This window comes from Hyla sarda, chromosome 5 (genome assembly GCF_029499605.1).
Source record: "Hyla sarda isolate aHylSar1 chromosome 5, aHylSar1.hap1, whole genome shotgun sequence".
NCBI lineage: Eukaryota > Metazoa > Chordata > Amphibia > Anura > Hylidae > Hyla > Hyla sarda.
In genome coordinates, this window is record NC_079193.1 from 338186015 (window position 1) to 338213203 (window position 27189).

Genomic DNA, 27189 nt, shown 5'->3' on the forward strand with positions numbered 1-27189 from the left:
TAGAACTTCCAGTTGATGCTTGTGCTGTGAATTTCATTGCAACATTTACATTCCTTTTAAGAATTTATTTTTGGACAGTCATCTCTTCAGTCATGCCTTAGGGTGCGCAGCGCCGAAGCTAACAAGGCACATAGCTCAAACTTACAAACATCTTGGTTCTTCCTTCACAATTACCAAGACACAAACTGCAACGTATTAGGATAGAAAGAAAATTTGTCAAAGATAGCTGGAACTCACCAGGGTGTGCTCATAGATGTAGTTATTAATGACATCTGTAGGAGTCGCCGCATCATCCATTAGGCCAATGGAGTAGTTTGGATCTTCGTTAAAACCTTTCATCTCAGCCGTATTCCGCAAATCCGACAATCATAAACCAAGAAACGTCAAATAAGGGGGTCTACAAGTCTTTTTGGGTCCTAAAAATATGCAACAAACTGAGAAAACAAAAAGAATGCATTAGGATTTTCTCATGGCATTTCATACTACAAGCATCTTAATACATAATTGTGGCAAGAGCCAACTCAACACTATGGCAAGAGCATAAAAGTAGATTTTTAGGCTTACCTTAACATCTTTCTCGGAGAATCCATGGGGGGGGGGGGGGGGGGGGGACAAAACATGGGTATAGGCTGTTGCCACTAAGAGGCTTGACACAAAGAAAATTGGCTCCTCCTGGCAGAATATACCCACCTACAGGACTGAGCTAATCCTTTTAGTCCCAAAGCAGTAGGAGAGGACCGACAGGGGAAGAAAAAACCGCAACGGTCCGAGGAAACCAGACAAAAAATAACCGAACCAACCCTCAGACAGGCAACCGAAACCAAGGACACAAGAACAAGTGGGTGGGTGGTGTGATCCCCCCACCAATGGATCCTCCGAGAAAGATTTTATGGTAAGGATAAAAATCTACTCTGGTTTGGCTCCATTTGGGGACACAGACCGTGGGATGTACCAAAGCAGTCCCCGGAGTGGGAGAGAACCCAAGCAACTCAGGTGGAAGGCTGGGCCACAGCCACCTGCAACACCTTGCGACCCTAACCAGAATCAGCAGATGCAAAGGTGTGCACCTGGTAAAATTTTGTAGAAGTGTGCAAGGACGACCAGGTGGCCGCCTTACAGACTTGCAAAGTCGAAGCCCTGTTGCGAAGAGCCCAGGAGGCCCCGACAGAACGAGTGGAATGAGCTGTGACCCGGAAAGGCAGAGTCTTCCCTTTGAAGCAGTAAGCTTCCGAGATGACAGAACAAAACCTACACCATGAAATGATTGCCTTCGAAGCAGGAAAACCCTTACGACGACCCTCTAAGCACAAAGAAAGTCACACTGGTGAAAAAGATGAAGCGACCGAAAGGTAAAACCGAACAGCCTGTACCACGTCAAGACCATGAAGCAACTGTTCCCTTGGATGGGACAGAGTTGTGCAAAACGACGGGAGGACGATATCCTGAATAAGGTGAAAGGCAGAGACCACCTTAGGCAAAAATGATGGGACCGAACTGAAAGCAACTTTGTCCCGGTGCAAGACCAGGTAGGGGGAATGGCAGGAGAGAGCCACCAGCTCCGAAACTCTCCTAATGGAAGTGACCGCAATGAGAAAGGCAAGAAGACAAAAGTGTTCTGGAGAGTTTTGAAGGGAGCACCCTGCAAAACATTGAGAACCAGATTCAGCTCCCACGGAGGAGTAGGGGATCTGTACGGCGGAGCCGCATGAGCAGCACCCTGACGAAGAGTACAGATATGAGGGTCAGATGCCAGGGGATACTGAAAGAATGGAGAGAGCCAACACCTGACCCTTAAGGGAGCAGAGCTAAGCATTGTTCCAGCCCAGACTGCAAAAAAGGAAAGAAGGCGTGGAAGGGAGAAAACTGGGGAGAAGGATTGAGACTCACACCATCAAAAGTAGGACCGCCCAGTACAGTGATAAATCTTCAGAGGAAGGCTTGCGCATCCTGATCATTGTGTGGATCACCTGGGGAGAGAACCCCCTGGCACTTAGAACCACAGTTTCAACCGCCACACTGTCAAATGCAGCAACAGTAAATTGGGGTAGCAAAGGGGACCCTGAGAGAGCAGTTGGGGACAAACTGGAAGGCACAGTGGCACGTAGGCCACTAGGCAAACAACGTCTGCGTACCACGCGTGCCCAGGGCCACAAGAATGGCAGGGACAGCCCTCTGTTTTCAGTTTCCTCAGGACCCTGGGAAGGAGAGGAAGAGGAGGGAACAAATGGAGGACGAACTGCGACCAGGGGATCGCTAAGGAGTCTACGGCTAGGGCCAGAGAATCTTGGGACTTTGCGACGAAGCAAGGAACTTTCTGGTTGTGGCGAGACACGAAGTGGCCCATGTCTGGAGTGCCCCAGATGTTACAGATCTCCACAAACCCCTCTGGATGAAGAGACCACTCGCCGGGGTTAGCAGAGGAGTAGCTGAGGAAGTTCGCCTACCAATTGTCCATGCCCAGGATGTAAATCGCTGAGAGAGATGGAGGGAACTCTGCGTTCCGCCCAGAGCAGGATCCTGGAGACCTCTGTCATCGCTGCAGGGCTGCGAGTGCTGCCCTGGCAACAGACATATGCTACAGCAGTGGAGTTGTCCAACTGGACACAAACATGACAGCTCTGGAGAAGGCGCTCCCAATGGAGGAGGCAAAGGTAAATTTCCTGAAGTTCCAGGATGTTGATGGGGAGAAGAGCTTCCTGGGAGGAGCAGTGGCCCTGTACCGTCTGATCCCTGAAAACATCTCCCCAAACGCTGAGACTAGCAACCTTCATGATGACCTGCCAGTGGAGGGGCAGGAAGGAACGGCCCTGTCGAAGAAGAGGAGACTGAAGCCACCACAGGAGGGTCTGGCGAGTCCTTGAAGGGGGGGGGGGGGGGGGGAGAGAGGAGGAGAGAATAATCCTTCAATCGAGAGACAGCGGAGACTTGTCCCACCGGGACAGAAGAGAAAGTTAAAGAGGGCGACAATGAAACTGGGCGAAGGGAATGGCCTCCATGGCTGCCACCGTCCAGTGTCGAGTCGGACACTGGAACAGAACAACGGAGAAGACCAGTGGGAGCCGAACCCGGGCAGCCGCCGCGTCGAACTGGAGTCCCAAGAAGATCAGAGACTGGGTGGAAATCAGGTTGGACTTTTCCTGATTGACCACCCAGCTGAAAAACGGGACAAGGTTTGAAGAGTGAGAAGGAGACTCTCCTGATTCTGGTCCCTGGTTGTAGCCTTGATCAGGAGGTCGTCCAAGTGGGGGATGACACTCACGGGGCTGGCAGGATTGCGATCGCCGCCAGGGCCTTGGTGAAGACCCTTGGGATCATGGCCAGCCCAAAAGGGCAAAAAAATGAAAATAGCCCACGGGAACGGTGAAGCGGAGATAATACGCAAGAAAAATCGGGGATGTGGAGGTAAGCGTCTTGAATATCGGAGGAAAGAAGCTCCCCTTGATCCATGGATGCCACCACAGAACGGAGTGACTCCATATGGAAGTGGCACAGGAGAAGGTGGCGTTTGGGAGCTTCGGCTCCAGGATCAGGCGGACAAAACCCAATTTCTTGAGGATGACAAACAGGTTTGAATAGAAACCCGAATAACACTCCTATGGAGGAACTGGGACCATCACTCCCTGAGCGAGAAGGGTCCGAAGCCCGACCCGAAAAGCTGCCACCAAGGAAGGAGAGCGAGGAGGGCGAGATATTAAAAAATAAATAAATAAAAAAAATAAAAAAAAGCGGTCCCTTGGAAAGGAAGCAAACTCGATCAGATAGCCTTTGGAAATGACATTTCGGACACAAGAGTCCTGCACATGAGCAATCGAAACTTCCTGGGACAAATAAACTCCCACCAGAAAAGAATTTGGGTGGGGGGGGCGTCCCTTCAGGCGGAGGGACGCTTACGGTTGCCCGACTTGGCTGCAAAACGGCAGGAACAGGTATCAGACTTCCAGGAGGGGAGAGCCTTGAAGGAAGAAGACTACCTATCCTGTGAGGGCGCTGGTCTGGCTGCCCAATCCAAGCCAAAAGACCATAAGGGCCAAAAGGAGGTTGACTTCCTGTGTAATCAGTACGGCAAGACTTGTTCTATGGCAATAAGGAGCTATTTCCTCCACTCCAGTAGCTTTGGAGATAATCTCATCTAGGCGTTTCCTGAATAGTTGTGTCCCAGAGAAAGGAAACCTTTCTTGGAAGCGGCATCAGTGTCCCAGGCCTTTAGACACATTGAGTGATGAATCACCACCAGGTTACCTGTGGCAAAAGCCGTACAACGGGCAGACTGCAAGGAAGCAGAGCACAAGCAAGAGCAAGATCCACCAAATCTTCCAAATGGTCCCCAGACAAAATGCCCTGGCGGAGCTGGGAAGCCCAGACAGAAAGGGCTATGGACACCCAAGCAGAAGCAAAAGCAGGAAGCAAGGATGAGCCCGCCACTTCAAAGGTGATCTTGACCAGATTTTCAATCCTCTTGTCCGTTGGGTCCTTAAAGGATGCCGCATCCGCCAATGGTAGAGTAGTCTATTTTGACAGACGGGAAACCGGAGGATCCACAGCCGGCGGTGACATCCATTTTGCAATAAGGTCCTGGGCAAAGGGAAATTTTCGGGTCTGGGGTTGGACATAGGAAAATTGTGAGAGCAGAAAAAATTGAGCAACCTCACCCAGGTCCTGTGGTTGCAGATGAAGAGGCAGGTTCCAGCTGTGAGGAGCAGGCAGGTAGAGGGGAGAGAGACACTGCACCACACTAATAGGGGGGCAGTGACACCTGGTGCACACGCTAGCATGCTACAGGCCAGCGCAGGAGAAACAGGGGTGGGAGTCACGCCACAAGCACTGTGAAATGGAGTAGGTGGAGTTCGAGACTGCGAGAAGGCCGCAGCCACGGCCTAAATTAATCACCCCCCCGCTGTGCCGGCTGTCCGGCTAGCAGAGACAGCCGACGGTGCTGCCGTGGCACACTATAGCGCGGAGGGAATTCGCCAAAAAACTAAAAGCTAACAGCTGTGCAGCTGCCATAAGAATGTCCTGGCACACCCTAACGCAAATAGAAAGGCCGGCTGGCGCATAACCCGCAGATACCAGTGGCTGGGAAATGCTGTGAAACCAGCACAGGAGAACTACAGGATGACCGAGCGGGCAGACATAAAAGACGACCCCCCCACCTGGTAGGACAACATGAACCCCAGTCTAAAAATATGACGCCCCAGGCAAAAATAGGAAGGGGGGCAAAGATTCACCCTGTTACCCGGAATACTCCGCTAGAGATGTCTTCAGCCAGCTAGGTGTCTACTTCATCATGCCGAGCTGAAACAGCGAGACTAGCGGGTAGATAGGGGGACCCGGACCCAAGGTACAACCCCAGGTGCTGGCCGGTGGCAAGAAGGGGTCAACAGTGCATAGTTCATGTCTGTGCCCCTTCAACGCATATGGGGGGGTGGTGGGGGGAACAGGAGGCACCATGCTCCCGAACCCCCACCTGAAAAAGAAACAAAAGGGAGAAAAAACCTACATGTACATCATATACATCCCTAACTAGGAGTGGCAGACTCTTGTTACCTAGTGTCAGCAACATATACTCACGGTCTGTCCCCCCCAATGGAGCCGAACGAGTAGTAATGGAGAATGCGCTATATCTGTACTGCATTAAAACAGTCAGTGTTAAAGTGTACCTGTTGCTTCAAAAAACTTGACAGACCCCGACCGATCAAAACTTGACAGGTCTTTAGGATGAGTGTTTAGAACTTAGTCAATTGTTGGAACATGTGGGGAGAAAAGTGCAGCTGACCATGACAATCCCATAGACTTACATTGTAAGTTTGTCTTGCTTAAAGGGGTAGTCCACTGCCCCAGCATTCAGAACATTTTGTTTTGAAGGCTTGGAGCAAGCCGGCAGGGGTGGCGATATCACGGCCACGCCCCTCGCGATGTCACGTCACCTCAACGCAAGTCTATGGGAGGGGTGTGGCGACCTCCTATAGACTTGCATTGAGGGGATGTGGTGTGATGTCACGAGGTGGTTTTAAATGAACGCCGGGTGCTGCACAGGGATCGCAGGGGTCCCAGCGGCATGACCCCTGCAATCAGACATCTTATTTTCTACCGTTTGGATAGGGGATAAGAGTTCTAGGAATGGAGTACCCCTTTAAGGCGCTCTTCTGCCAGCTAGTTCTACCTATCTGTCCCAGTGGGAACACTCAGACCCCGACCAGTCTAAACTTTCGACATGTCTGTACTTCTGTCCCCCAAGTATTGAGTACAATATAAGATGAAGCTTCAGCCTTTTCTTGTAGTGGGAGTGTCAGGCAGCAGCACATACAACACACTGGATGCTGTGTATTACAACTAGGGTGCCTCCTGCTGTTGAAAAACTACAACTCATCAATGTAACAGGATATGGCACTCAACTTAAAAGCACTGCACAAGTAGGATACCACTCATTCATAGAACAAAAAAACTTGGCATTTCAAATATGAAATGAGTTATTTAATCAACAATCCAATACAAATAGATAACGTTTCCTTCAATATTTGACCTTCCTCAGATCCGGATTGCTGCAGAGTAATGTAACTGTACGGTTGTGTGAACTGGCTAATTGCGACCAGCGGTTGCTAGGTGTCACCGCTGGTCACAATTATAGCCATTTCACATGGCTTGAGGCCGTACAGTTACATTACTCTGCAGCAATCCGGATCTGACGGAAACGTTATTCATTTGTATTGGATTGTGGATGAAAAAACTCATTGCATATTTTGAGTGCCAAGTTTTTTGTTCCCTTAAAAACTACAACTCCCGGCATGCCTGACAGCCTGGGAGTTGTAATTTTGCAACAGCAAGGACAGCAGGGGTTGGGAAACATTGCTCTAGTGATCAGAGGAGCATTATAACATTCCCCTGGTCACTAGTTATAACTCTATATAGTCCTTGTATGATTCAGCTACACTGCTCTCCTGGTCTTAGAGAGGACAATAATGATCTCTACAGCAGCATTTAGGTGGGACATACAGAGAGCTGGGTGGGGACAGGCCATAGGAAAGACCACTTCCGGGAACACATGAAAGCATGTCATTTCAGTGGGTCTGAATGGTGGTCACTTGACCCAGCTGCAATAATGAAATTTACAAATGCAGCTGAGCTGGTATGAAATATACACCACTGCTGGAAGCGCAATATCTACTGAAAAATACTGGGAATTATAGTTTTGTAACAGCTGGAGGAACCCTGGTTGGGAAACACTAATCAATTGTATATGGGTGAGTTTTTTTTATTTCTCCTAATGGCAGATGTTGGAGGAAATTAGGATCTGGCTGATGGATATAAACATGCCCATTTCTTTCGCAGCTAAGTGTCTGCATTCAAAAAGCATGTATGATCGGCAGTGTATAATCTACTTCCAGTGAAGGGCCACTATAATCTGCTGCCATTTTCTTGTAATCATTAGTCCTTGTTCCCAACCTGGCCGGGAAGAGATTCAGAGGAATTGCTATAAAATCCAATGACATTCATGAAAAAAACAATTGTACATCCTTTTCCCCTTCAACAACACTTGTGTATGTATATGTTCAATAGTAGCTCAAGGATTTACTTGCATGTGCATTGAATAGGCAGAAAGCTTAGCAAGTCTAAGTGCAATTTACACAATTATACATACTGCTGGAAGCATGAAAAGTAATGCTTTACTGTGCACACCTGCTACACGTGAACTCCTGGAAACTACTTTTTGCTGTACAGCTGTTTCATCTTAAACCAATGTAAAAGGCAGCTAGTCGCTCACCAAAATAATTTCAGCATAACCGTGCCAAACCAGCAGGGTTCCTAGACGCAGCCTACACAATGACATATTTCTTGCATACCACTAATTGCTAGCTTTGTGGACATTAACAAAGAAAAAAAACTTTATGAGATGCTATCATACAAAAACCAGCAAGTCTGCACGTCGCCCCCTACACAATAGTCAATAGGCACACCCAGGGTGTTCTATTTAAAAAAGGCCACAACTTTCTTTATTCCCAATGGCGCTGTAGAGCGTGCCGGACACATCAGCAATTAAGACAAGCGCGTTGCTAACAATTGCTGTCTGTATTGTGACTAGTCTGCCTCCAGCTAACAATGGCTGTCTGTAGTTATACACTATATAGGCTCAAGCGGGAAAATGACCTAGTGAATAAAAATAGCTGGGGCCCTAATCACCGGCCTATTTATAGGAGACATGTAAATAGAGGATTTAATGTGTCACTTAAACAATGCTTTGACAGCGCCTGATCTGTATCCTTCAGGAATGTGCCAGAAGTCACATCTAAGTGAGAAGATTTTTTTATATCAAGACTTTCCTTAACATGTCCCTGTCATCTAAAAACCTTTTGGGCATGTCAAAAGTTTAGATCGGTCAGGGTCTCAGTGCTGAGAACACCTCCATCCAGGAGAACAAGCGCGTGGACGTGCACATTACTCCCACGGTTCTCTGCGATCTGTATCGTTGCCACATAGACTTCTAAGAGAGATCAGGGAGTGAAGTGAGCTGCCACGTGCTTATCCCTGCTCTTTTTAATCAGTGGGGGTCTCTGCAAATGTCTCAGACAAGTCAGTTTATTTTTAAATGACATTGACACTAACAATTAAGTGGAATCGGTTTCATTAAGACCTTGTTTACGTTACCAGTTCCAAAAGGCTTTGGTCACTTACATGGACAAGTTAGGAGATGGAACCTCCTATCATCAGCTAGGCTGCCAAGGCGGCTCCGCGTTGAAGTCAAACTGCTCCCGATAGAGCGCCTTTCCTAGTCCTGTTGGATAGTTTAATGCCTTGTCCGAAAATCCGCCCTGCAAGGAGAAAAAAAAAAAGCAAAACTTAATATAAAGAAACAGAGCAAATATATCAGGTGCCACTAAAAAGCACATAACTACTGTGGTACATATTTCATCCTAAACTTAAGTATTCTGTTACTAGAATGTATCAGCAGATAAGAACCATTCGGCCCATCTAGTCTGCCCGATATTCTGAATATAATCAGTGGAGGATAGCCTTATGCCTATCCCATTGCCTTTGACTGATTGGATAACAGTGACCACATGACTACTTGTGAGCCCTGTAGGAGTTTAGGGGCCATATGGTTGCTACAATAGGCACCTCCAACTATCATAGCTATTGACTGAAAACTATGTGTTCCCAATTCATATGTACACACTGCCGTACATCTGCACCCAACTGGGAGAGTAGAGAATGCCACTGCCAGACACCTTTAATGGAAAGATGCTCATCTCTTGGAAAAAAAGACAACCAGGTGTTGAAATCTAACATGGCTGATCCTTTTCGTCTGACATGTCAGGAAGAGGAGACAGGCTGACATACAGATTCGACAGCTTCTCCCACCAAAACTAATGGGTTTGGGCAACTTAAAGGGGTACTCCGGTGAAAACCTTTTTTTCTTTTAAATCAACTGGTGGCAGAAAGTTAAACATATTTGTAAATTACTTCTATTAAAAAATCTTAATCCTTCCTGTACTTATTAGCTGCTGAATACTACAGAGGAGCAGTGCTAACCACTGAGCCACCATGCTGCCCTTAGCATACATCTGCTATGCATGGTTGCTAAAATGGACAGAGATGTCAGCAGAGAGCACTGTGCTCGTGAAAGGAATTTCCTCTGTAGCATTCAGCAGCTAATAAGTACTGGAAGGATTAAGATTTTTTAATAGAAGTAATTTACAAATATGTTTAACTTTCTGCCACCAGTTGATTTAAAAGAAAAAAGGTTTTCACCGGGGTACCCCTTTAATGGTGTGGTCTTCAACCTGTAGTCCTCTGGCTGTTTCAAAACTTCAAAACCCCTGTAGTTCAAGGGCATCCATCCTTTGGCCCCAAGAGGTTGCAAAACTACAACTCCCAGCATGCCCGGACAGCTCACGCTGTCCGGGCATGCTGGGAGTTGTAGTTTTGCAACATCTGGTGGGTTGCAGGTTGGACACCACCGCTCTAATGTATATGGAGGCCTCATGTTGTACTACAGAATCTAATAGATGTCCCAAGAGCTCTGCAGACTGACTGCCTTGTATTAAGTGTGAAAACCATTTAGTTCCTTCCTTTGGGAGTCATCAGTGCTTGAGGTTGCAGTCCAGAAAGGGCGATGTTTCTGTGCTGATCTTATGACATTCTCAGTTTTGATATCCTTTAAGTTCAGTGTGGACGTAACACTGCGCTCACATAGATATCATCACACAGCGGCCGCCGTATAATTCTCATTCAGATGTTACCTTGATGTGGCTGAAGACTCAGATCCACACAATGGGGCAGACTGTCCTAAATATAGGCAGAGTACACCAGACAGACTAAAACCAATTTATCAGTGGTGCAGACTGAATGATACATTTCATGCATAGTCACTTGACACTTTCTTATGCCACCTCTTGGCTGGCTGACTTTACGCCAGTATTCTGTGCCAATAAAAAAAAAGGCGCACACTGTCAAATCTGGCGCATTTTAAGACTCTTAGCCATTTTCCTTTTTCTGTGTGCAAAGTGTGTCAAACAAATCTGGTAGACCTCCTGCGCTTCACTATTGGTGCTATCTGTGGCAGACGTCTGTCCTATTTAGCTTAACCCCTTAAGGACTCAGCCCATTTTGGCCTTAAGGACGCAGACAATTTAATTTTTACGTTTTTATTTTTTCCTCCTCGCCTTCTAAAAATCATAACTCTTTTATATTTTCATCCACAGACTAGTATGAGGGCTTGTTTTTTGCGCGACCAGTTGTCCTTTGTAATGACATCACTCATATCATAAAATGTATGGCGCAACCAAAAAACACTATTTTTGTGGGGAAATTAAAACGAAAAACGCAATTTTGCAAATTTTGGAAGGTTTTGTTTTCACGCCGTACAATTTATGGTAAAAATGACATGTGTTCTTTATTCTGAGGGTCAATACGATTAAAATGATACCCATTATTATATACTTTTATATTATTGTTGCGCTTAAAAAAAATCTAACTTTTTAACCAAATTAGTACGTTTATAATCCCTTTATTTTGATGACCTATAACTTTTTTATTTTTCCGTATAAGCGGTGGTATGGGGCTCATTTTTTGCGCCATGATCTGTACTTTTTTTTGATACCACATTTGCATATAAAAAACTTTTAATAAATTTTTTAGATTTTTTTTTTTAATAAAATGTATTAAAAAAGTAGGAATTTTGGACTTTTTAAATTTTTTTTCGTTCACGCCGTTCACCGTACAGGATCATTAACATTTTATTTTAATAGTTCGGACATTTACGCACGCGGCAATACCAAATATGTCTATAAAAAATGTTTTTTACGCTTTTTGGGGGTAAAATAGGAAAAAACGGACGTTTTACTTTTTTATTGGGGGAGGGGATTTTTCACTTTTTTTTTACTTTTACATTTTTTTTTACACTTGAATAGTCCCCATAGGGGACTATTCATAGCAATACCATGATTGCTAATACTGATCTGTTCTATGTATAGGACATAGAACAGATCAGTATTATCGGTCATCTCCTGCTCTGATCTGCTCGATCACAGACCAGAGCAGGAGACGCCGGGAGCCGCACGGAGGAAGGAGTGGGGACCTCCGTGCGGCGTTATGAATGATCGGATCCCCGCAGCAGCGCTGCGGGCGATCCGATCGTTCATTTTAATCGTGAACTGCCGCAGATGCCGGGATCTATATTGATCCCGGCACCTGAGGGGTTGATCGCGGGCGTCGGCAATTGCCGGCGGGTCCCTGGCTGCGATCAGCAGCCGGGATCAGCCGCGCATGACACGGGCATCGCTCCGATGCCCGCGGTTATGCTTAGGACGTAAATGTACGTCCTGGTGCGTTAAGTACCACCTCACCAGGACGTACATTTACGTCCTGCATCCTTAAGGGGTTAATAGATCGATCCCCCACTGTCTGAACACTAATCTAGAATGATATAACAGGCGGTGTTATGAGATCAGAAAACTGAACAGAGCTGTTACGACATGCTGTCATCCATAGGTTTTGCAGTAATTCTATTGTAGTACCATGACTTACTACAGTGTTTCCCGACTAGCGTGCCTCCAAGGGCTTTCTGGGCATGCTGGGAGTTGTAGTTTTGCATTAGCTGGAGGCACACTGGTTGGGAAACAATAGGAAAAAAGCATCATAATTGTAAAAAGTAAAGTAAAAGCTATCAGGCAATGCTAAAAGTTGTAGTTTTGAAACAGGTTGGTGAAGACTGCATTAGACCAATTCATGACCAACAAGAGGTGAAGGTATAGACCTTAGGGTATGTTCACACTGCGGAATCACCGCTCGTGGAATTCCATCAGACAGCCACCGAAAATACTTTGGCGGTAGGACCACGGGGCACTGCACTGTCACCATTGACTGCTATGCAGTACTCACGGAATTCTGCGCAAAGAATGAGCATGTTTTTTCTTTGTATGGAACAATTTCAGTGGCGGAATTGTCCCCATTCGCAATGATTGTACAGTTCACCGCACGGAACTCTACTCGCAGGATTCTGCAGTGTGCGTACCCTTAAAGTGTAACCTGAACTACCAAGAACAGTCTGCCAGTCCTAATAAAAGGAACCCTGCACACTAGGAGGGAAATTTAAAGTTATTTTTACCTCAGTTTTCCTGGTCATATGTACTGCCCCCACATTTAGCAAAAAGGTGCACGTTCTTTATAAAGAGAAAATAGCTTAAATGCAGACAGGTTTGTAAGTGGGGTTCAGGCCGGCATGCTATAGCGTGAGCATTTTGCAACAAGGAGTTGCAGTTTATAAATGAAAGTAGGGCTGCAACGATTAATCGTTAATAAAATTTGATTAATGGATTTGTTGTCGTCGAATCCAGTTATTAAATAATCGGCCGATTCGTTACAAAGGGATGCTGGGTGCCGTCAGTCATGAGGCTGCAGCAGGTGGTGGTGCGGGCATTAGGGAGCTGTGTCTGCAGGTCCTGCCAATCCCACACAGCTACAGCCTCTTTAAAGGGGTACTCCGGTGAAAACCTTTTTTTTTTAAATCAACTGGTGGCAGAAAGTTAAACATATTTGTAAATTACTTCTATTAAAAAATATTAATCCTTCCTGTACTTATTAGCTGCTGAATACTACAGAGGAAATTCTTTTTGGAATGCTCTTTGATGACATCACGAGCACAGTTCTCTCAGCTGACGTAATTATAATAATAACGCATTATTTATTGTCCTTAGTGGGAGTTGAACCCAAGTCCCCAGCACTGCAAGGCAGCAGTGCTGACCACTGAGCCACCATGCTGCCCTTAGCATACATGTGCTATGCACGGTTGCTAAAATGGACAGATGTCAGCAGAGAGCACTGTGCCCGTGATGTCATCAGTGTTCCAAAAAGAAAGGAATTTCCTCTGTAGCATTCAGCAGCTAATAAGTACTGGAAGGATTAAGATTTTTTAATAGAAGTAATTTACAAATATGTTTAACTTTCTGCCACCAGTTGATTTAAAAGAAAAAAGGTTTTCACCGGAGTACCCCTTTAAGTTAATAGTACCTGACCCCAGTCCCAGAGCCCAGGCAGATGCCGCTGGACGCTGTTGTGTCGCTGTTGCTGCGGAATCGGCTGCTGCTCACAGCTCAGGAGCTGCACACCGAGTTACTGGAGACCAGCAAGGATCTGCCCTGGCTCCGGGACTACTTCTCCAATCCTGGCAACTAGCGGCCATCAGTAGCCTCAGCGCAAGTGGACAGCTAAGTAAGTGACCTTGTGACGGGGGCGGGGCTTGCTGGGGCAGCTTTCAGCTGGGCTGCAGATATGAGTGTGTCTCATTACAGTCTGCAATAGTAAGCTTGGTGGGGCCAGTATTAGTATATAGTGTGTACTACACACACTGCTATACACATGGGAGGTACGTGCAGAGCATTGCACCCTAGTGTCTAATGCTCTGCACATACCCCCATGTGTATAGCAGTGTATGTACATACACACTGCTATACACATGGGGGTGTGTGAAGAGCATTTGCACCTTAGGGTCTGTTTGTATTACTAAAGAGTCTGTACTACAGACATAGGTTGGGTGCAACGCTCTGCAGTCTGCACATACCCCCATGTGTATAGAAGTGCTATATAAAAAAAAATGTTAATGAACTGCTCCCCCACAAAAATTATTTCCCCTTTTCCTATTGCTATACAAAAAAAGTAAAATATATTTTTTTTACATATTTGATACTGCCACATGGGTAACTGTCTGAACTAATAAAATATTAGTGAATCATTAACATTTTATTTTAATAGTTCAGACAGTTACCCATGCGGCAGTATCAAATTTACGCTTGTTTCTGTACAGGATCATTAATAATGATCCAGTACAGCAACCGGCGTAAACATAAACAAAGACATCAAAAATTGGTCACATCACATGCTAGAAACGTAATATGGCCATTGTACATAATTGTTCAAGTTGTATCAGCTGAACCCTTTTTTTGGGGCATTTTGATTTTTTTTCCCCGATTAATCGATGAAATAATCTACAACTAATCGATTATTAAAATAATCATTCGCTGCAACCCTAAATCAAAGACAACTGCAAAAAGCTAACCATACCACATTATAATAATAATTAAAATAGAATATACTTAAGTTATCACAATATAACATCAATCATTTTATTTGTATGATTTTTTATTTTATTTGTATTATGTTTTTTTTTAATTATTATTTATAGTTTATATAGCACATTTTTTCCAGTGGGATGCAAAGTGCTTTTTAGCACATACTCTTGTAATTAACCAATAATCGTTATTATAACCATATTTAATGGTAGCCATTTATCAACCTCGGAAGGGCTGCATAGTCCAAACTTGTGATCCTGAGATTCAACCAGGCTTCAGCAGTCAAGGGGTAAAGCCAATGATAAAGTTCTCCCTTATACTTTTACCCAGGATAATACGTGTGACACCAAAACTGAAGGAGTTAGCAAAGAATCATCACTTCTATCCTGCAGAATATGCTAGAAAAAGACTATAGCGCCTGAATGGGTTAAATTGAGATGATGAGAAGGCAAAAATAAACTTCTGACCGAGCGCACAAAGTATGAGGCGGTGAGTCTGCGAGGTTACAGGAGGTACGGCATTCATTCAGAACACTCATTCAAGAGTAAAGAGACCGCTCACAGCTTTATAATTTGCAAAACTACAACTCTCAGCATGCCCGGACAGCCTTCGGCTGTCCGGGCATGCTGGGAGTTGTGGTTTTGCAAATACTGGTGTGGACAGACGCCGCTGCTAGCAAACCACACAGCAGCTTCACTATGACTAGAGATCAGGTTAAGGTCAAGCAAACCTGTGCAAGTAATGTGGTGCAGTTACCTCAGACAGGGACAGCGCACATCAGCTCCCACGACTTGTACGTATGCGAAACATGTGCTCTCCTGGACCATCGCACTGAGTAAAGCCGTACTACCGCCGCTCTACATTGTTCATTTAATGACAGGAAAAAGAACTAGATTGGGCTGGACCGGAAAGAAATCCCTCACCCCACCCTGCATTCCCTCTATTTGCATTGTTGCCACCAATACTGGCGGCATGCACACCAACCCCCCCACCCAAAAGGAAAAAAAAAAGATAAAAATAGAGGATTCTATGACAGGGAAAGTCGGCGCCAAAGCCAGGACATTACTTTGGTTAATTGTTCTAGCATCGCAGCTAATGATAACCGCACCAAACCGGCAAGAGACTATAAGGCCAGGGGGGTAACATGGCATTAAAGTTTTTTACAACCCAGATTGAAACTATACCAGGGCAAGGGACACTACAATATCTATGGACATGCTGCATTTTCCCTTATCCTTTAAAAGCAGGAGCTACTTGTTCAACAACCAAACTATCTTAACCCCTTAAGGACCGGGGTTTTTTCCATTTTTGCATTTTCGTTTTTTGCTCCTTGCCTTTAAAAAATCATAACTCTCAATTTTGCACCTAAAAATCCATATGATTGCTTATTTATTGCGCCACCAATTCTACTTTGTAATGACGTCAGTCATTTTGCCCTAAAATCTACGGTGAAACGGGAAAAAAAAATCATTGTGCGACAAAATTGAAAAAAAAAACGCAGTTTTGTAACTTTTGGGGGCTTCCGTTTCTACGTAGTACATTTTTCGGTAAAAATGACACCTTATCTTTATTCTGTAGGTCCATACGATTAAAATGATGCCCTACTTATATAGGTTTGATTTTGTCGGACTTCTGGAAAAAATCATAACTACATGCAGGAAAATTAATACGTTTAAAATTGTCATCTTCTGACCCCTATAACTTTTTTATTTTTCCTGTGTATGGGGCGGTATGAGGGCTCATTTTTTGCGCCGTGATCTGAAGTTTTCAACGGTACCATTTTTTGCATTGATAGGACTTATTGATCGCTTTTTATTCATTTTTAAATGATATAAAAAGTGACTAAAAATGCACTATTTTGGACTTTGGAATTTTTTTGCGTGCACGCCATTGACCGAGCGGTTTAATTAATGATATATTTTTATAATTCGGACATTTCCGCACGCGGTGATTCCATATATGTTTATTTTTATTTACACGTTTTTTTTATTGGAAAAGGGGGGTGATTCAAACTTTTAATAGGGGAGGAGTTAAATGATCTTTATTCACTTTTTTTTGCAGTGTTATAGGTCCCATAGGGACCTATACTATAACACTGCAAACACTGATCTTTATCATTGATCACTGGTTTCTCATAAGAAACCAGTGATCAACGATTCTGCCGCATGACTGCTCATGCCTGGATCTCAGGCACTGAGCAGTCAATCGGCGATCGGACAGCGAGGAGGCAGGTAGGGGCCCTCCCGCTGTCCTGTCAGCTGTTCGGGATGCCGCCATTAGCCACGGCTATCCCAAACAGCCCGACTGAGCTAGCCGACCACTTTCGGTTTCGGCTCTGAGCGCGCGGCTAAAGGGTTAATAGCGCGGGCTATGACGCCGGGCTGTGTAACCCCGCGTTGTATCACGAGAGCAGGACCAAGGGTGTACCTGTACGCCCTTGGTCCTTAAGGGGTTAAAGGGGTATTGCAGGCCAAAACTTTTTTTATATATATCAACTGGCTCCGGAAAGTTAAACAGATTTGTACATTACTTTGATTAAAAAATCTTAATCCTTCTAATAGTTATTAGCTTCTGAAGTTGAGTTGTTTTCTGTCTAACTGCTCTCTGATGACTCACGTCCTGGGAGCTGTGCAGTTCCTATGGGGATATTTTCCCATCATGCACAGCTCCCAGGACATGACATCGATGAGAAGTTAGACAGAAAATTTCAGAAGCTAATAACTATTGGAAGGAGTAAGATTTTTTAATAGAAGCAATTTACAAATCTGTTTAACTTTCCGCAGCCAGTTGATATATATAAAAAAGTTTTTGCCTGGAATACCCCTTTAACTCAATATTTCCCAACCAGGGTGCCTCCAGCTGTTGCAAAACTACAACTCCCGGCATGCCCGGACAGCCTTTGGCTGTCCGGGCATGCTGAAAGTTGTAGTTTCACAACAGATGGCTGGTTGTCCAGACATGCTGGAAGTTATGCAACAGCTGGAGGCACCCTGTTTGGGAAGTACTGTCAACCAAAGCAATGAGCTGCAGCACAAAGTAAGGCCTGACTATTACGTGATCAGCTGTTCCTATAAATGTTCACCATACAGTACCCTATATCTGGGTTATGATCAGCTGATCATAGCCGGACCGCATAAAAGGGTTAAAAAGCAGGACAACCCACACTGCACTATTATCCCCTATTCTGATCGCGGTGGGTCCCATCGATGAGACTTTAGAATGGTGCCCCATCTTCCAGCATTTCGGTATGTGCTCTATGCATTCTGCCTGGGAGCACCAGAGATACATGAGCACTGCACTCTTGTTTCTCTGGTGTTCTCATAGACAGCCCATTGAGCACGTGTACACTACTACATGCACAGGGAATGATTGAGATCTTTCTAAAGATTATGGTGGTCCTTAGAAGTCCGGGGATAACTTATTATATTGGTGTACCCCTTTATTTTTTCTCAAAAGTGCATAAACGGGAAAAAACTCAGCACGTGAACCTGGCATTAGGGCCCTATCGGCCAAACAGGCAGATCTGTGTAATGAGGACAGTGATCAGCAAACCAATGAGCAAACCCTTGTTTGTCGGCTGACTGGATGGTTCTAACCTGCTTACAAAAAAAATTAAATTGCTACCAATCCCCCATTGTAATAGGGCATGTGCGTCCAATGGCTGACTGGCGCAAAGGGCCACACGAATTATGCAGTAATCAAGCCATATGATAGGCTCAGTAGACGAGCGCCAGTCTACAAGATCTTATGTTTCGTTCTAATGCTGCTGTTTAATCTCTTTTGACTCCCTAGGGGTATGTTCACACTGAGGAATTGGAGAGGAATTTCCACGAGTAATTTTGCTTGCCTATTCCTCTCCAATTCATTCAGCAGTGCCATACCCCATAGCATTTAGTTAACTTTACTCTCCTCAGCTTTTTTTTTTAACAATGTCTCCTATGCCGCGCTGAATTCCGCACTGATTTCTGTGCAGAAAAAAAAAAACTAATTTCTGAGCGGATTTGTTCAGCGCAAATTCCTCACACACATTTGTCAGTGTGAACGTACCTACTAACTACTACTACTAACAGTGTTTCCCAACCAGGGTGCCAGCAGTTCTTGCCAAATTACAACCCCCAGCATGCCAGGACATCCAAAGGCTGTCTGGGCATACTGGGAGCTGTAGTTTGGCAATAGCTGGAGGGCCCCTGGTTGGGAACCATTAGCCTAAAATATAAACAGATTTGCAACACTGAATCATTTAGAACAGTATTGTCTGGAGAAATCACCTACCAATCCTGTTCAAAGATCAATGCTGAGCTGCATTCTTTGAAGGGTAATGTCTTTAGTAAATAGACTACTGTAATTGATTCAATGTTGCAAATCTATGTTACTACTTTAAAATCTAATGTTATTTTAGACAATCAATAAACGCAATTAAACTGCAACATGAGAACACAACCTTACAGACGTCCCTGACAGATCCGCCGAGCTCTTATAATGGAGCCGGACAGTTCATTTTCCTACGTCAGATTACAGCACAGAGCCCGGTGTGAAGAGGACAATTCTCTGTATAAATCACCAGAACAAGCCAAGGCGGCAGAGAGGTTTTATAGAGGATCTGTCAGCGCTAACAGGTCTGGTCTAATAGAAACTATTATTTCCTATGAAGTAATTCTGGAGCTTCTTCCCTGAGAACTCTGTATTGTCATTTCTGTTATCAGAAGAGTTTTAGGATTCTCTCAAACCTGCAGAAATATAAATACAGCTCTGGAGAATTCTGTATCACCACACGTAATTAAATTATATCCAAGTTAAAGGGGTTCTCGGCTGGAAAAAATTTAAATCAACTGGTGCCCGAAAGTTAAACATATTTGTAAATTACTTCTATTAAAAAATTCTTAATCCTTCCAGAACTTAGCTGCTGTATGCTCCACAGGAAGTGCTTTGCTTTTTGAATTTCCTTTCTTTCTGATCACAGTGCTCTCTGCTGACACCTCTGTCCATTTTAGGAACAATGTAGGAGCAAATCCCCATAGCAAACATCTCCTGCTCTGGACAGTTCCTGACATGAACAGAGGTGTCGGCAGAGAGCAATGTGATCAGACAGAAAAGAAATTCAAAAAGAAAAGAACTTACTCTGGAGAATATAGAAGCTTATAAGTACTGGAAGGATTAAGAATTTTTATTAGAAGTAATTTACCAATCTGTAACTGTCAGTTGATTTAAAAAAAACAAACCAAAAAAAGTTTTCCAGTGGAGTACCCCTTTAAATATGTAAGAAAACAAGTTTTAGATTGCTGGGGGTTCGACCTGTGGGACCCCCCCCCCCCAATGGAGGTACATGGAGGGGGCATGTTGGTCACACGGGGGCACACCCAAGTTAAAAGTTTTCCCTTATCCACACAATGGGGGACAACTACCTGGTAAAACAACCGCTGATAACACTATTGATCATGAGAGGTCCCAATTGTCCTGAGTGAATGGCACTGCAGCACGCAGAACCCGCCATCGCATCATTCACTATGGGATATTGGATCATCATGGCTCAGACCACAGAAACGTGTAGAAGCCCCATAGAGAATAGGTGAGCATGTACGCTCCTGCCCCATTCATTGGGAGGACAACTGCCCTTTATACTGGTGATTGGTGAGGGTCCCAGTATCAGCCATGATGGGGTGGGGGATAAACACCATTAATGGAAATACAACAGAAGTCCCCACTTGTGTCATTTTTTATTTGGGAAAGTGAACCCTTATCTCAATGGGAAGAGCTGACTGTGTAAAGCAGTGTTTCCCAAACAGGGTGCCTCCAGCTGTGGCCAAACTACAACTCCCAGCATGCCCGGACAGCCAAAGGCTGTCCGGGCATGCTGGGAGTTGTAGTTTGGCCACAGCTGGAGGCACCCTAGTTGGGAAACACTGGTGTAGAGTAATGAGGTAAGCCACATCCGATAGGGGAACAGTTCAGCGAAAGTTCCAGTTTCAACACCTCCCTGGCATAAAAGGACGAGTCCGTAATGAAGTCCATGTAATCTCCTTAGTCTGCTCAAAGCTGATGGCAAACATGTTGTCTTAATGCTGTATGTTAACTATTGGTAAACCAATTACCTTCCTGTCTAGACAACGTAAGTAGGCCAAAAGCTCACAACACTAAGATAGCGGCAACTCCACCACCATGGAAAGACTGCGCAATATCGAGAACAAACCACTCTACAATCCTATCCCCTACTGCAGCAGAAAATACCAGGAAAACATCATATAGACACCTCCCTAATACAGTGTTTCCCAACCAGGGTGCCTCCAGCTGTTGCAAAACTACAACTCCAAGCATGCCATAGGCTGTCCGGGCATTCCAGGAGTTGCAGTTCTGCAACAGCTGGAGACACCCTGGTTGGAAAACATTGCCCCAATAGTTCATGCAGGGCTCCACTTTAATCATTCCATCTTATAGCTACAAAACATAACGCTTCTGAATCATGGCGACATCTCCTGTCCATCCAGGATCATTGTTAAAAATAGACATGTGAAACCTACCACCATTACCGAGACCATAGAGTCACTGGTAGGTCTTAACATAATCCATTCAAGGAATGATAGGACATCAGAACGCTCGGACGGTGGTTAGACCAGTGTTTCTTTAACAGGGATCCTCCAGATGTTGCAAAAATAAAATCAAAAATACACCCAGCATGCCTGGAAAGTCTAAGGCTGTCCATGCATGCTGGGAGTTGTAGTTTTGCATCCGCATTAGACAAACTAAAGGTGGAACCTCCTCATGTAGCCATAGAGCTAGATAAAAACCTTGATTTATAAAGTTCATAGAAGCCATCTTGACCTCTATAGCTGTGGCTGAAGGGGTGACTTATCACAGTGGTATTACATAGTGTTGGGTGCGAATATTCGCATTTTGAATTTTTATCGCAAATATATTCGAAATTGGGAATATTCACTTTTTTTGCATATGTGAATATTTACATATTCCTTTTCCCTTCTGGGCCAATTATAATGATGCAAATAGACTTGTCCAAGGTTATCAACAACATCCCTAACCACCAATAGTAAAGTTGCCCACCCCCTCACTGTTTTCTTCCTCAAATATGCGAATATAGCGAATATGCGAAATTTGCGAATATAGTATGAATTTTAGTCTATACATTTCGCGAAATATTGCGAATTCGAATATGGGCAATGCCGCTCATCACTAGTATTACACAACCTAATGATCTCCAAACCATGGACTTCAGATGTTGCAAAACTACATCTCCCAGCATGTTGTCTGGACACAGTCAGTTTTACAAGCGCTGACGGTTAACAGACTGGACATCTGACAACCCTCTGTTGTGCTGACTGGCAGAGTTCATGGGTGGAGGACGGCCCAGTCCATCTGGTTCACATTCTCACTGCCCGAGAATATGACCTGAAGCATTGGTAGTGAAATACAAGTCATTGCTGTGCCTCATACTCCATCAGACATGCCTTCAGTTGTGCCTGCACATCATTTCCTTAGGATTCTGTTATTACCAACACTCTCCATAGCAACATATAGCAAAGCTGGACATCTCTTCAGCAGCCAATGCATCTTTATAGCAATACCAGAAGCATTCTTATTGCTGGGCAATCGCCTCCAGCTGTTGCAAAACTACAACTCCCAAAATGCTAAAATCTGGACATCTGAGGCTGGGTTCACATCACCTTTTTCCCAATACGGGGCCGCATACGGCTGGGGGGAGCTAAAAACGGGCGCTCTCGTATCCCTGCCGTATGCGGTCCCATATGGAATTCATTTCAATGAGCCGACCGGAGTGAACCAGTCGGCTCATTCTTCCCCGTATGAGGTTTTCTACCGGACCTAAAACCGTGGTCGGCTCATTGAAATGAATTACATATGTCTCGCATACGGCAGGGATATGGGAGAGCCCGGTTTTAGTTCCCCCCTGGCGTATGTGGCCCCGTATTGGGAAAAACGTGATGTGAACCCAGCCTGAACGGAATGTTGACGGACCCCATCCAACATCAATAGGGCCTGTCGGAGCTCCTTAACATTACTGTGAACATACCCATAGCCGACAGCAGGGGCAGCCATATACAGGTTTACAGCCTTTGCATGCACAGAGGAGCGCCCCCATTCACTGACAAAAATAATAATTTGCACCACTTTAGCGTAAAGTCATGGTAAAAAGTGTATAGTATATCGACGTGGTCTCCCACATAGCAACTTGTTTAAATTTTTAAAGTGTACCTATCAACAAAAACTTTATATAATGTAGATAATACCATTATATGTATATTTGTAATATACATTGGTTAACAAATGTGTATATTTTTGTCCCTGCAGCTATGGTCTGTGTCTCTATGAGGAGACCAAATACAGGAAGTGAGGGTGGACAAGCAGGACTCTGTACAGTGTGGCTCTATGACACGCCCCCAGCTCACACGTCAGGATGATTGACAAGCCAGGAGCCTGCACAGATCCCTGCTTGTCCTGCCCTCAATTCCTGTATTTGATCTCCTTACAAAGACACACAGGCAATAGTTGCAGGGACAGAATTTTTTTTACCCAAAAATACACATTTTTAACCAATGTATATTACAAATGTACATATAATGGTATTATCTACAATATATCAAAAGTATTTGTTGATGACAGGTACACTTTAAAACCAGAAAACTGAGAAAACTATATTAAAAAATCTAAGTGTGTCCATTACAGGCATAGATTTTTAGTATGATCACTCGCTACGGATTTTGACTTCACTAAGGAATCTTCTAGGAAAATCTGCAGCAGATCTGAATTGTGTGAACAAACTAGGGATCGACCTATATTGATTTTTTTACAGCCGATACGGATATCCTGTGAACTTTCAGGCCAATAGCCAAAAACTTATACCGATATTCCGTGAATTTTAATTTGTGCGTATGTGCGGGTATACCCTGAAACTTTCTGACCCAGCAGAAGCCGGTGCAGATCAATGATTTAAAGCGGGCACTTTAAATCAATGACCGGCAGCGGCTTTTGTGGGGCCAGAGACTGCCGCTGCCACTCTCTTCTCTCCCCCTGCCTGTCCTGGGGTCCTGAGTCCAACCACCGCCGCTGCCCCCATTGCCTCCCCCATCCCCGGTTTTATAATTACCTGTTCCTGGGGTCCGCGCTACTTCTGGTTCCAGCCGCGTCCTGAGCTGTCACTGTGCGCCGGGCCACTGACGGTGATGTCGCGTTGAGGACGTCACTCGTTATTGTGCAGCACACAGCAACAGCGCAGGAGCCAGAAGTAGTGCGGACCCCAGGAATAGATGGGGCACCGGCAGCGGTGGTCTCTGGCAGCGGCGGTGGTTACACTCAGGACAGGCAGGTGGAGAGAAGCAGCAGCAGTCTAGCAGCGGCGGTGGTTGGACTCAGGACAGGCAGGGGGAGAGAAGCGGGTGGCGGCTGTCTCTGGCCCCGCAAAAGCCGCTGCAGTTCATTGATTTAAAGCGCCCGCATTATCGGCAAGGTAATTGCTGATACCGATAACTTAGAAAATCGTGAATATCGGCGAAACCGATCGATCCCTAGAACAAACCCTAAGACTATATTTACATGGCACAATTTGGATGCACAATCTGGCTGAAAAATTCCAGTGCAGCAGAGCCCCACTGTTTTTCAATGGGATCCTGCTGCAATGTGCACACGGCGGAAACATCTGCCACGGAAATTAAGATTCCGGCCTCTGCAGAAAGAATTGACATGTCCCCTCGGAAATGCATTTCCGAGTGGTCCTAGCGCCACCAAGTTACATAGAATATCTACCAGGAAATTTTCCAGGCAGACATTCCATCATGGCCTAAGACAGACGACATGGCATGCTGGGAGTTGTAGTTTTGCAATGGCTGTAGACAGTCTGGTTAGTAAACACTAAGGATAGGTGTACAACATGTAACCATTTACATGAGACACTGGTGTCCATAGCAACCAGAGCCAAGTTAACCCAATATTCCCCTATCATGCTACCAGCTGCTACAAAACTACAACTCCTAGCATGCCCGGACAGCCGTTGGCTGTCCGGGCATGCTAGGAGTTGTGGTTTTGCAACAGTTGGAGGCACAATGGTCAGGAAATACTTCTAGAACATTAATGTAGGTCATGTAAATGTTTTCCCATAGCAACCAGAATTTAGTTTACATTTCTTTAATCTGGTTACTAAGGGCAATTAATAGCAACTCTTCATCTGTTACACAACTACAACTCCTAGCAGGCCCAGACAAATGGGAGTTGTAGTTTTGCAGCAGGTCGCAAAGAAACAGGTTAGAGGACTCTTGCTAAGCGCATGCCTGACGATGACTGGAGAAGTGTCAGGGACAATTTGAAATTCCCGCGCTGTCACAAGCCCCGCCCAGCGGAGGGCCCGAGAGGTAATCACGTGACGTACGTCCGTCCCTCCTGTTGGGGGCCGCCCAGTCCGCGCGCGCGAGATGGAACATCCGGGTTACGAGCGGCGCTCTTGTCTCTCACACAACCGTCACCATGGTGGTAAATAGCAGAGCGGCCGCTAGAGGGCACCACTACAATGACCCATTCAAAACATACTGGCTTACTACCGAACCAGCCCCTGCTCCTCCCCCCGAAGCATGAAACCGTGTAAGCACCATAACATACAGCGCCTTCTCCCCCTCAGGTACTTACGTGAGGTAACGGCCCAAAGGATATGGGGAATCGTCTTCTCTTTTTTGGCGGAATTTTTAAAGAGTGGTGTGGGAACACAAGGGAGAAATCACACGGGCGGCTTTTGCCATAAGCCCGAATGTAGGCAAGGGCGGGAAGGTGGCTCAGAGGCGCGAGGAATCGGTGAGAGGAGACGGGAGCGTCCTATGTGCACGGTGCCTGCGTGTAAATGGAGGAGAAGTCAGACAGGATCCAACCAGCCGGGGCCGGCTCTCAGCGCGCTCCTTATATAGAGTTTAGGCGGAGGAGGCGGGGCTAGATGATGACGCCCTAAAGCTAGGGGCGGGTATAAGCGCTGTGATTGGCTGCGGCTTGTGAGTGACGTCGCCTTAGGAAGGCTGGAGTTAGCCATTTTTGGCGCTGGCAGTGGAAAGGGCAGTGTGACTTTTGTATGGAGTGTGAATATGAATTATAGTGAGCATGTATTATAGAGGGCAGAACATGTATTATAGAGAGCAGAACATGTATTATAGAGGGCAGAACATGTATTATAGAGAGCATGTATTATAGAGAGCATGTATTATAGAGAGCAGAACATGTATTATAGAGAGCAGAACATGTATTATAGAGGGCAGAACATGTATTATAGAGAGCATGTATTATAGAGAGCAGAACATGTATTATAGAGAGCATGTATTATAGAGAGCAGAACATGTATTATAGAGGGCAGAACATGTATTATAGAGGGCAGAACATGTATTATAGAGAGCAGAGCATGTATTATAGAGGGCAGAACATGTCTTATAGAGAGCATGTATTATAGAGAGCTGAACATGTATTATAGAGGGCAGAACATGTATTATAGAGGGCAGAGCATGTATTATAGAGGGCAGAACATGTATTATAGAGAGCATGTATTATAGAGAGCTGAACATGTATTATAGAGGGCAGAACATGTATTATAGAGAGCATGTATTATAGAGAGCTGAACATGTATTATAGAGGGCAGAGCATGTATTATAGAGGGCAGAACATGTATTATAGAGGGCAGAGCATGTATTATAGAGGGCAGAACATGTATTATAGAGAGCATGTATTATAGAGAGCTGAACATGTATTATAGAGGGCAGAACATGTATTATAGAGAGCATGTATTATAGAGAGCTGAACATGTATTATAGAGGGCAGAGCATGTATTATAGAGAGCATGTATTATAGAGAGCAGAACATGTATTATAGAGGGCAGAACATGTATTATAGAGAGCAGAGCATGTATTATAGAGGGCAGAGCATGTATTATAGAGAGCTGAACATGTATTATAGAGGGCAGAACATGTATTATAGAGAGCATGTATTATAGAGAGCTGAACATGTATTATAGAGGGCAGAACATGTATTATAGAGAGCAGAGCATGTATTATAGAGAGCAGAACATGTATTATAGAGGGCAGAACATGTATTATAGAGAGCAGAGCATGTATTATAGAGAGCAGAGCATGTATTATAGAGAGCATGTATTATAGATAGCAGAGCATATCTTATAGAGGGCAGAACATGTATTATAGAGAGCAGAACATGTATTATAGAGAGCATGTATTATAGAGAGCAGAGCATGTCTTATAGAGGACAGAACATGTATTATAGAGAGCAGAACATGTATTATAGAGAGCAGAACATGTATTATAGAGGGCAGAACATGTATTATAGAGAGCAGAACATGTATTATAGAGAGCATGTATTATAGAGAGCAGAACATGTATTATAGAGAGCAGAACATGTATTATAGAGGGCAGAACATGTCTTATAGAGAGCAGAGCATGTATTATAGAGAGCAGAGCATGTATTATAGAGGGCAGAGCATGTATTATAGAGAGCTGAACATGTATTATAGAGGGCAGAACATGTATTATAGAGAGCAGAGCATGTATTATAGAGAGCATGTATTATAGAGGGCAGAACATGTATTATAGAGAGCAGAACATGTATTATAGAGAGCAGAGCATGTATT

The 27189-nt window shown here is 44.8% G+C and overlaps 1 protein-coding gene across 2 annotated transcripts in view; it reads right to left on the minus strand.

Moving 5' to 3' along the window:
- AZIN1 (antizyme inhibitor 1) overlaps positions 1-25460 on the minus strand; it is a 42531-nt gene extending 17071 nt beyond the window's left edge. For both annotated transcript variants that reach the window (XM_056522535.1, XM_056522534.1), the window contains exons 1-3: positions 25203-25460; positions 8668-8804; positions 238-434 (exon numbers count right to left, since the gene is read on the minus strand). In XM_056522535.1, coding sequence (XP_056378510.1) covers positions 238-339 — 102 coding nt within the window. In that variant the 5' untranslated portion in view covers positions 340-434; positions 8668-8804; positions 25203-25460. The remainder of the gene's footprint in view (positions 1-237; positions 435-8667; positions 8805-25202) is intronic.
- Between the last annotated feature and the right edge of the window lie 1729 nt (positions 25461-27189).